At 38.8% G+C, this 12,313-nt stretch overlaps 1 protein-coding gene and 1 pseudogene across 1 annotated transcript in view; both read left to right on the top strand.

The window, feature by feature from the left end:
- Positions 1-12,313, top strand: part of Bicd1 (BICD cargo adaptor 1) — a 251,548-nt gene that overhangs the window by 170,905 nt on the left and 68,330 nt on the right. The window contains 2 exon segments of the mRNA XM_047549256.1: positions 11,970-12,002; positions 12,004-12,123. Of these exon segments, the coding sequence (XP_047405212.1) occupies positions 11,970-12,002; positions 12,004-12,123 (153 nt within the window).
- LOC124982160 (PCI domain-containing protein 2-like) lies at positions 5,938-7,270 on the top strand (annotated as a pseudogene).

Raw genomic sequence — 12,313 nt, forward strand, 5'->3', positions numbered from 1 at the left:
TCATGCACAAGTGATACGACACAGAGTAAGTTGAACGCAGGTTTCAAGGGCAGCCCATTAGCTGGGATAGCCCCAGGATTGATTATTACATTCCACAGAAGATACAGCGAATTCACAAGGTCTGTACACTTCCAGAAAATCCCTTAAAATCTAACTTTTATGATGACAAGACACAGAATAGATCAAAATTTGATACCCAAAGGGCCTTGGCCCTGCCCAAGTTAGAATTTACATTCTCTTGACACCAAGTCCGATGTTTTGCGAACTCTCTTATCATAGTGCAGAGTATGACTGTCTATGACATAGACTCTCTCCTTGACCAAACTTCAGTTAAGCTCCCCTGACTTCTCTTTTGGCCTAGGCCTCAGCCCTTCCCTCCTGTCTTGTCTGGCCTGCCAGCCAGCTGTCACAGAAAATCCTACTAAGTTAGCCCGGACCCTTGATAACCTGATTACCTTTCACATCCAGTCAAGTTCTTCAACCCTACTTTGTGATGCCTTGGTCATTGAAATGCCATTAGCAGGAGTTCTCTTGGTCTAGTTTAGCAAGAGCTGTCCTACCCTTGATATCTCCTTTAATCATTTCCCCTCTGTTGTCCCCCTTACCATGGTCCTTAACTCTAAGTCTCTACTTCCCCTTGCTATATTCAGAGTTGAGCCAATCTCTCTTCCTTTCAGTTGCAGTGGTTTTGAATAGTCTTCCTTACTAATTTAATAAAGGTTGCAATGATTTTTTGTTGTCATCTGTCTTCTCACTTGAGTCAACAACGTCTCATCCTTCCAAGACTCTGAGCTAACAACCTTTCTACAGAGAATGCAGTGTCTGCCTTAGGATGGCCTTTTTGTTAGCCAGCATTCAATCATTGATTTTGTAGCTGAGTTTCTTTTTTTCTTTTTTTTTTTTTAGAGAAGGATCCACGTGCTGCTGAGAAGAAAGTGTATTCATTCTTTGTTGGATGGTATATTCTATATATGTTGGTTAAGTCCAAATTGTTGATTGTGTTATTGAGATCTATGGTTCTTTATTCAAGTTTTGTTTGGAAGATCTTTCCAGTGGTGAGAGAGGTGTGTTAACTCGCCTAGTATTATTGTGTTGTGGTCTATTTGATTTCTGGAATTGAGAAGGATTTGTTTGACACACATGGATGAGCCTATGTTCGGGGCATAGATATTTATGATTGTTATGTCTTCCTGATTTTTGCTTCCCTTAAGCAGTATGTATTGTCCTTCTTTATCCCTTCTGACTAGTTTTAGCTTGAAGTCCACATTATATGAAATGAGGATGGATACTCTAGTTTTTTGCTGAGTCCATGTGCATGGTATGTTTTTCCCCATCCTTTCACCTTTAGTCTATGGGTATCTCTTTCTATGAGGTGAGTCCTCTTGCAGGCAGCATATTGTTGGATTTTTCTTTTTAATCCAATTTCCCAGTCTATGTCTTTTGATTGATGAATTCAGGCCATTATCATTCAGGGTTATTACTGTGATATGATTTGTATTCCCAGTCATTTGACTCATTTTTTTTTGTTTTTGACACAACTTGCTTTCTCCTTTATTTGGCTATTCCTTTAGGCTAGTTTCTCGTGCTGACTTGCATCGTTCTTTTTCATCTCTTCCTCATGGAATATTTTACTGAGAATGTTCTGTAATGCCGGCTTTCTTTTTGTAAATTCCTTTAGCTTTTGTTATCATGGAAGAATCTTATTCCATTGTCAAATCTGAAAGTAAGTTTTGCTGGGTATAAGATTCTTGGTTGACATCCGTTTTCTTTCAGGGCTTGGTAAATGTTCTTCCAGGCCCTTCTAGCTTTTAGGGTCTGGATTGAAAAATCTGCTGATGTTCTTATTGGTTTCCCCCTGAATGTAATTTGATTCTTTTCCTCTCACGGCCTTTAAAATTCTGTCTTTATTTTGTATGTTAGGTATTTTCATTATAATGTTCCTTGGTGTGGGTCTGTTGTAATTTTGTGTATTTGGAGTCCAATAAGCCTCTTGTACTTGGTTTTCCATTTCATTCTTCAGATTTGGGAAATTTTCTGATATTTCATTGAATAGATTGTTCATTCCTTTGGTTTGTTTCTCTATGCCTTCCTTTGTCCCAATAATTCTTAAATTTGACCTTTTCATGATATCCCATAATTCTTGTAGATTCTGTTGATGATTTCTTACCATCTCTGTTTGGTCAACTTTGTTTTCAAGATTAAATATTTTTTCTTCAATGTCTGAGGTTCTGTCTTGCAGGTGTTCTACCTATTGGTTATGCTTTCTAGGGAGTTTTTAACTTGGTTTATTGTTTCCTCCATTTCAAGGATTTCTGTTTGTTTGTTTTTTTTTTTTCAGTATCTCTAACTCTTTATGAAATGATCTCTTGCTTCCCATATTTGCTGTTTTAAATGTTGATTGGTGTGATCATTTAATGCCTGTATTTGGTCTTTCATCTCCTCCTTCAATGCCTGCATTTGCTCTTTCATCTCTTCATTTGCTTCTCTGGTTGTTTTAATTATGTACATTCTGAACTCCCTTTCTGACATTTCTTCTGCTGTGCTGTCATTGGGTTTTATTGATATAGTATCTAAGTTTATTTGGAACATTTTCTTCCCTTGTTTTCTCATATTGGTCAGATGTCAGTGAGACTCTGAGATATTGCAGATTTCCTCTATTGACTTATAGTGTCCCTGTAGATTTCCGGTGTATCACTCCCAGCCTTCAGTAGCCTGAAGTCTTGGAGGAACTTGATAATGCAGTGCTTCCCAAGAAAGCTGTCTCTGGCTTGCTACTGGTTCCAGGGCTTGGAGCTGGTTCTGTGCAGAAAGGCTCTCACTGGTGGGCCTGCTCCCAGAAGTTGGCCATGTGGGAGGAACCCACCGCCAGAGTGAGGAGGGCTACCTGGGGTAGACTCTAGCTGCCCTGCCCTGCTCTGATAAGTCGCCCTTCTCTGGGCCTGCCACCCCGTGGAAAGAGCCTGTGGCTGGAGGGGGCGGTGCTGCCTGGAGAAGTCTCTGATGCTCTGCCCTGGTCCCAGAGGCTGCCTGTGGGTTGGAGCTCTCCGCTGGCTCGGGGACTTGTGGCTGGTTCTGTGTAGATGGCGGTCTGCTCTGAGAAGCTAGCCTTGAAAGGTGCCTCCCGCCAGAGGGAGCCAGGCTGCTTGGGAAGTCCCTGGCTGCCCTGTCCTGGTCCCTGAAGGTGCCTGCAGGCCGGAGCTCACTGCGCTGGCTCCTGAACTTGGAGCTGGTTCTGTGCAGAAAGGCTCTCACTGGGGGGCCTGCTCCGAGAAGCTGGAGAAGCTGGCCATGTGGGAGGAGTCCACTGCCGGAGTGAACAGGGCTAGCTTTGGAAGACTCTAGCTGCCCTGCCCTGTTCTGATATGCCACCCCTATCCGGGCCTGCCGCCCAGGCCGAGCTTCACCCAGTGGGGAGACTCACCCCGTGGTTCTATTTTAGTCTGAATCTCTCAATGCCTCCCCTTCTTGAATCCTGGTTTCTGGAGTGACTGGAGTTGCAGTCACCCTCAAGTCTGCCATCTTGGATCCTGTAGCTGAGTTTTCCGTACGTGAAAAATTCTGAGTTTATGATTTGCTGTTTTCACACAAGCATAAGCAGAACCAGGGAAAGCTGTACTGAGGAATCAAGTCAGTAGGGGAAAAAAATCACCATGTTCAGACAGAGGTACATATAAAAACCAGAGTTCAAGGGGCGACTTGAAATCAAGATTTACAGAAAGTGAAGCAAGATAAGGGACATTTGAAAGTATATAGAGGAAAATCAGGCATTATCTTTAGGGATGACCTTCTGTTAGGACAGAGACCTTTAAATTCTTTCTAGTGCTTGCAGATGTTGCTCCTCTTCCTGTAAAGATAATATTATGCCAACTTCTGTCACCAACTAGTTTTGCATGTGCAGTCATTTCTTAGAGCTGCCTTAACAAACTACCATGACTGGCGGCTTACTAACAGTAGAAATTTATTGTCTCACAGTTCTGGAGCTGGAAGTCTGAGATAAGGTGTCAGTAAGGCAGTGCTCCCTCTGATGGCCCAAGGGGACACTTTTCCTTCTTTCTTCCTAGTGCTGGTGTTTGCTGGTGATCTTGGTGTCCTTGTCTGTAGAAGCTGTGGTCATGGGCTGCCTATTTCCCTGTGCATCTCCTCGTAGTCTGCCCTCTGTGTGTGGTATGCTTCAATGGCCCATGTTCCCCTTTTTATACAGATACCAGTCTATTGGATTGGACCAACCCAATAACCTCAGGACATTGACATATCTGTTTTGGGATCAACCAACATAGCATGTTTTTGAACTTTTTAAATTGTTTCCACATTTTTTTTTATTCATGCATTGTAGTTTTACATATTGGAGGGATTTATTGTTGCACATTAATACATGCACACAATATCATAATATCATTTGGCCAGTATCACTCCCCAGCATTTCCATTGGTTCCTTTCCTCTACTGATCTCCCTTTGATTTTTTTCAAGAGATCCCTGCCCCCTCCCACACATTTCTTTTCTTTTTGCCTTTCTAGCTTCCACATGAGAGAAAATGTCTGACTCTTGACCTTTTGAGTTTGACTTATTTCACTTAACATGATGGTTTCTGGTTCCATCCATTTTCCTATAAATGCCATAATTTCATTTTTCTTTATGATAGAATAAAATTACACATTCTCTTTATCCATTCATCCATTGATGGACACCAAGGCTGGTTCCATAGTTTGGCTATTGTGAATTACACTGCTGTAAACATGGATGTGCATTTATCACTGTAGTAAGATGACTTTAATTTTTCAGGATAAATACCAAAGAGTGGTTATAGTTGGGTCAAATGATGGTTCCTTGCCTTGTCTTTTAAGGAGCCTCCATACTGATTTCCATAGTGGTTGTACTAATTTACAATTCCACTAATAGTGTAAAAATGTTCCTTTTTCTTCATATCTTCTTCAGCATTTATTATTGTTCATATTCTTGATGGCTGACATTCTGACAGGCATGAGATGAAATCTCAGTGTAGTTTTGATTTGCATTTCCCAAATTGCTAATGATGTTGAACATTTTTTCATGTATATATTGGCCATTTGTATTTCTATTTTTGAGATGTGTCCATTTAATTAATTACCCATTTTATTAGTTGAATTATTTGATTTTTTGGTGTAAAGTATCTTGAGCTCTTTATATATTCCAGATATTAACCCTTGTCAGAAGAATATGTCCCAAAGATTTTCTCCCATTCAGTGGGTTCTCTCTTCACATTTCTAATTGTTTCCTTTGTCATGCAAAAGCTTTTTAATTTGATGCCATCCATTTATTAATACTTGGCATTATTTTCTGAGCTATAGGGGTCATGTTGACAAACTCATAGCCTGTGCCTAATATGTTGGAATGTTGACCCTCTGTTTTCTTCAAGGAGTTGCATAGTTCCTTGCCTAATTCTAGGTGGTTGATCTATTTTGAGTTGCTTTTTTGTGCAGGATACAAGATAAGGGTCTAGTTTCATTCTTCTACATATGGATGACCAGTTTTCCCAGCACCATTTGTTAAAAAGGCTCTTTTCTCCAATGTACGTTTTTGGCACCTTTGTCAAAAATGACTGTAGGAGGGCTGGAGGGATAGCTCAGTTGGTAGAGTGCTTGCCTCACAAGCACAAGGCCCTGGGTTCAATTCCCAGCACCGCAAAAAAAAAAAAAAAAAAATGACTGTAGATGTGTGGTTTTGTCTTGTGTCTTCTCTTTTATACCATTGGTCTATGTGTCTCTTTTAATGCCAGTGCCATGCAATTTTTGTTACTATAGCTCTGTAGTATAATTTGACATCAGGTATTATGATGCCTCCAGCATTGCTTTTTTGGCTTAGAATTAGTTTACTATTCTGGGTTTTTTATTCTTCAAAATGAATTTGAAGACTTTTTTTTTTTTTACTTCTGTAAAGAATGTCTTTGGGCAGCCTCTGCCATGGTGCACATTATGATCAACTAGTACCTACAGCAGGTGTACAAAGCCCCTGACACCAGAGATGGGGCTTCCTGTGCAGAGCTGGTGTGTTTCAGGCATCTTCATGTTACAAACCCACGACTGCAGATGACTTCTCCAGAAGAGCAATGTCAACAAGTTTTGGAACCCCCTCATGATGAAATGTTTGCGGCTCGTTTAAGGTGCACCTATGCTGTGGGGAGCCGCGACTTTGTGGAAGCTTACGACTGCCACACCAATCAAGTCCAGTCACGCCTGTGGGCATTCCAGGCCCAAAAAGAAAACTAGGCTACCAGTCATGTACGCAGTAGCCCTGGACCTTCGCATGTTTGCCAACAATGCATATCAGCAGTTGGTGAAGAAAGGAAAGAGCAAAGTTGGACACATGTTGGAAAAAGCTGCTGAACTGCTGATGAGCTGCTTTCACATCTGTGCCAGCAACACCCGCACTGGCATAGAGGACTCTAAGAAGTGGGGGATGCTGTTCCTGGTGAACCAGTTTTTAAAGATCTACTTTAAGGTCAACAAACTCCGTTTGTATAAACTCCTGATTAGAGCCATCCACAGCTCCAATCTGAGAGACGATTACAGCCCTGCACAAAGAGTGAGGTACAAATACTACGTTGACAAAAGGCCTTGTTCAGCAGTGACTTTAAGCAAGCTGAGGAGCATCTGTCATTCGCCTTTGAGCACTGCCACCAGGCCAGCCGGAAGAACAAGAGAATGATCCTGATCTACCTGCTTCCCGTGAAGATGCTGCTGGGCCACATGCTGACTGTGGAGTTCTTGAGGAAGAACCATCTCATGCAGTTTACAGCTGTGACCAAAGCTGTGAGTGAGGGCAACCTGCTCCTGCTCAACCAGGCACTGGCAAGGCAGAGACCTTCTTCATCGCTGCGGCATCTTCCTCATCCTCGAGAAGCTGAAGAGCATCACCTACCAGAACCTCTTCAAGAAAGTGTATCTGTGGCTCAGAACATACCAGTTGTCTCTGGAGGCCTTCCTAGTTGACCTGAAGTTCATGCACGTGGAGGATGTGGACATCGACGAGGCGCAGTGCATCCTGGCCAACCTGACATACACGGGTCCCGTTAAAGGCTACATATCCCACCAGCATCAGAAGTTAGTAGTCAGCAAGCAGAACCTGGCCCCCCGCCCCACCTGCCCCCATCCACAGTGTGCTGAGCAGGGGGCCTTGCGGCCTGGAGAGCGGGACTGTCTCCATCCGACTCCCTGCTGCGCCTCTCCGCAACTGGAATCTGCCAAAACTAGTTTGCCCACACTCCAGCCTCCCAACCCTTGTGGTCATCTGTGATCAGTGTCAGTCGCAGGGAGACCTGGGCCTGCGTTTTCAGACAGTCTGCTAGTTGGCTGTGCTGGCGAGCCTCCTGAGGGAGGTGCCAGGCAGCTAGGCTTTGCTTCCCAAGTGGTGTTCACAGAGGTGATCTTTGTGAGTTTTGTAGGTCTTTCTATAAAAAAGGATATTTTGAGTTGTTATCTTCTGACGTGTCCATTTTTATTTATTAAATTTGAACTTTTATATAATTGAAAAAAAATAAGAATGTCTTTGGTTTTTGATGGGGATTACATTGAATCTGTATATTGCTTTTGATAGTATGTTAATAATATTAACTCTACCTATCCATGAACATGGGAGAGCTTTCTAACTTCTATTATTCAGTTTCTTTCTTTGATGTTCTATAGTTTTTATTGTAGAGGTTTTTCACCTCCTTGGTTAGATTTACTTCTAGGTATTTTATTTATTTATTTATTGAGGCTTGTGGATGGGTTTGTTTTCCTGATTTCCTTCTCAGCAGATTTGTTGTTGGTATATAGGAGAGCTATTGATTTTTTTTAAATGTTGATTTTGTAACTTTGCCAAATTTATTAGCTCTAGCAGTCTTTTTGTGTAGTTCTTTGAATCTTCTAGGTATAGGATCATATCATCTGCAAACAATGATAATTTGACATCTTCCTTTTTAATTTTTATTGCATTTATTTCCTTCTCCTACCTAATTGCTCTGGCTAGAATTTCCTGCATTAAATATGAGTGATGAGAGTGGACATCCTTGTCTTGTTTCAAATTTTAAAGAAATTCTTTCTTTTTTTCCCCTATTTACTATGAGTTTGGCTTTGGGTTTTTCATCTATAGCCTTTGTGATGTTGAGGTAGGTTTCTTCTGTTCCTAGTTATTTCAGTGTTTTATCATGAATGGTGCTGAATTTTGTCAAATGCCTTCTCTGCATCTATTGAGATTACTAAATGATTTTGTCCTTAATTCTGTTTGTGTGATGAATTACATTTATTGATTTGCATATATTAAACCATCCTCACATCTTTGGAATAAAACCAACTTGGTCATGGTGTACAATCTTCTCAATATGTTATTGAACATGATTTGCTAATATTTTATTAAGTATTTTTGCAATTAAGTTCATCAGGGATATTGGTCTGTAGTTTTTTTTTCCCTTGATGTGTCCTTATCTGTTTTGGGTGTGTGATAACAGTTTCATAGAATGAATTTGGAAGTGTTCCATCCCTTTGTATTTCATGGAAAAATTTGAGGAGAGTTGGTATTAGTTCTTCTTTAAAGGTTTGGTAGAATTCAACTGAGAATCCACCTGGTTCTGGGCTTTTCTTTTGTTGGAAGGTTTTTTATTATGCTTATATCTTATTGGTCTGTTTAGGTTTTTTATGTTCTTTTGATTCAGTTTTGGCAGATTGTAGTTGTCTAGAAATATATCCATTTCTTCTAGGTTTTCCAATTTTTTGAAGTGTAAGTTTTCAAGATAGTCCCTAATGGTCTGCAGGATTTCTCAGATGTCTGTAGTGATTGCTCCTTTTGCATCCCTTAATTTTATTTATTTGGTTTTCTCCCTTTTTCTTTTGGTTAGTTTGGTTGGTTTGGTTAGGGGCTTAATCAATCTTGTTTATCTTTTCAAAGAACCAACTCTTTGTTTCATCAATCCTTTGAATTATTTTTTATTCTCCAGTTCATTGATTTCAGCTTTGATCTTAATTATTTCCTTCCTTCTGCTGGTTTCGGACTTGGTTTCTTCTTTTTCAAGGGCCTTGAAGTGCATCATTAGGTTGTTTGTTTGGGTCCTTTCTGAAGGAATGGGTTGAAGATGTTATGAAAAGGGTTCTGAAGTTTAAGGATCCATTGCTGATGAAAATGATTAGAAACATTTCCGAGCTTGATGGACCAACTGAAAATTTGTTTGTTGATTATATTGGGATCCTGTAGCCCAGATCTCTAATAATGAAGAGGAAGAGTTTGTGATTGAATATTTGGGAACTCTTGCAAGTGTGATCATTAAAGAATTAGATGGGAATTGGTTCTTAAGTAGTACCAGTTGGTTTCAAGTATAAACTAAAACCAAGTGCTGCAGAAAATGACTTTGTTTTAGAAGTGGTTATAATGATTGGAACTGTTTATGTGAATGACTCTTATGCTGCAGTGTTAGCTAAATCTTGGATAGTCCCTGCACACATCAAATTGCTAATTGCTCAATATTAAGATGTTGAGTTTGTGTGTCAGATAATCTGTCTTCTATCTGTTAGTTTTCCACCAAGCCACGAGAAGCATCATTATCAAGGAGACCCAGGCTTCAGCATGTCTTATAGACATGATGCATGATTAAAAATAATGAAATCTGAGAGGTCTGTGATAATATGCTGTATATTGTAGTGGAATATGATGAAGAATGGGCTAAGAAAATTCAGAGTGAGAAGTTTCACTGGGATAACTCTTAGTGACTGGAAATGGTGTAGAGCCACCAGATGAACGAGAGTGAGCAGTACTTGTATAGTGATGATCAAATTGAGCATACTTCCATGACAGAGATATTCTCTTCTTTTTTTTGCGGTACTGGGGATCGAACTCAGGGCTTTGTGCTTACGAGGCAAGCACTCTACCAGCTGAGCTATCTCCCCAGCCCGACAGAGATATTCTTGAAAGACTTGACCATTTCTATAGTTCAGGTGAATTAATTGCCTCCAAAGGAGCCATGATTTCTTCAATGATCATCATCTTCAAAGTGGAGATGTAGTTGAGCAGCATTTATTTTCTGGCAGTCTTGGAATGGATGACATTGGCCAACCAGATGGCATTCTTAGATGTACTACCAAACTTATGGATTCTGCCCTGATGAACCTTAGTAACGTGGCTATTAGTCTCAATAAAGTCATCCCTTCTCATGTGTACTCTCAACTTAGAAAAAGTCTGTGTGGATTGGATTAACTCTGATCTTGGCCTAATAATGCATAATACTCTTGTGGGTCTGGGTTTCTTCCTACTTGCCAAGTTATTAACTAGAGATGAACTCCAAATCTTTCAGTTGATGTTGACATTGCTCACTCATCCAACCACATCTTGATGCTGAAGAACATTTCCCATAAGACTTAGAAGTGACTGTTGAAAAGATACTAAACTGGAAAAAAAAATTACATTATATATACATTACATTATATAATAATTACATTATTATTACATTATTATATAATGTAATGTATAATTTTTTATATTATAATATATGTATATAATAATTATATATAATATATGTGTATATAATAATGTATATAATAATTACATTATTATATAGTGACTAATTTAATTTCTATTAAAAAGATGCATAAAGTACAAAAAAACTTTTATACATGTACTCATACAGTCTTTGCACCTGATTTGTTTCAGTCAACAATACATTAATGAGATTCACTCATGTTTCAAATAGCAGTACTTTATTCATTGTCAACCCTATATAATATTATATCATGAGTTAGCAGAATGAAACCCAAAGACCAAATGTGGTCATGATTCATTTTTTAACTTATAGATATCAAAGTATTAAAAAAAAAAGTCTTTCCTTCCTACAGTACCTTTTAAAAATAGATTTATATTTCTCTTTATTCAAATAGGAAAATAATCTCATGGATCCTGAATTAAAAGAAAATATAACTCTTCTCTCCATGGTTATGAATATATTGCATGTATAAATGTAAATACCTGTTCGAGATCCTTACATATTTGTATTAAAACAGCTTATACTTGCACACAAGTTTAGGGGAAAAGTTAAATATTTTCCTTAATTGCTTTATTTATTTATTTATTTGTTTTATTTATCCTGAATCTTTACACGTAAGACCTGACAGTACATGTTTGTTGTAAAAAATTTTGAAATGACCCAGAAGAATGTAAGCATCTAAGTAATGGACTCCTCTGCTCATCCGTATGGCTTGTCCAGTCCAACCTCTTCTAAATAACAATTGACAATTTTGGGGGGGTATTCTTACAAATATATTTATGACATGAAAGTGGTGTGGTGTGTGTGTGTGTGTGTGTGTATTTGTACACTTTGTTTTTTAACACACCTGGGATCCTAATACTCATACTAATCTATAACTTGTTTTTATATTTAATTATATATTATAGCTATATTTTCATTTTGTAAAACAGAGTTCTTCCTCATTCTTTTTTTCTCTTTTTAAAAATAATTTGTAACATTCCAATCAGTGAATATATAACTTATTCCCTTATTTGTCAAATTAGCAGAACTTTGAACTATTTCTAATTCTTTGTGAAAGCATACATGAATTTTTTTTTATTTACCTATATGAGAATATATCTAGGAATGATTTTTAGATGTTGAATTGGTGAGTCATGTATATGTGCTTTTAAATTTTTGACAGATAGGCAGGGCACAGTGGTGCATGCTTATAGGGCCGCTACATGGGAGGCTGAGGTGGGGGATTGCTTGAGCCTAGGAGTTTGAGACCGGCCTGGACAACACAGCAAGGCTCCATCTCAAAAAAAAAAAAAAAAAAAAAAAAATATATATATATATATATATATATATATATATATATCACTACATTGTCATTCAGAAAAGGCAATTGGCCAATTTACCCCAGGGGGCATTATTATTATTATTATTAACAGCAGAACTGTCTCTGCACTTTATAAAATCTAGAATGAGGAAGTTTTGTATTGATTATTCATTCTGTTGTTTCAGAACAATGAGATGGTGGAGCTACAGAGAATACGGAATGAAGGATGAAATTCGAGAATATAAATTCCGGGAGGCTCGGCTCCTTCAGGACTACACTGAACTTGAAGAAGAGAATATCACTTTGCAGAAACTAGTATCCACGTTAAAGCAGAATCAGGTGAGACTTAAGAAGGTTTCTTTCAGATATACGCAAATGGATCCACAGATTCTGACACCTAGGGTTCTACCACCTCTATTTCTTAGGAAGGAGTTTGTCAAATATTTTGTAATCCCTTAATTTTTTCCCTGTAATATTTATGTACTGAAATTTCCCAACCTTCCAATGTCAGCTAAAATGTCCAAGGAAA

Source organism: Sciurus carolinensis, chromosome 4 (genome assembly GCF_902686445.1).
Source record: "Sciurus carolinensis chromosome 4, mSciCar1.2, whole genome shotgun sequence".
In the NCBI taxonomy this organism is placed as follows: Eukaryota; Metazoa; Chordata; class Mammalia; order Rodentia; family Sciuridae; genus Sciurus; species Sciurus carolinensis.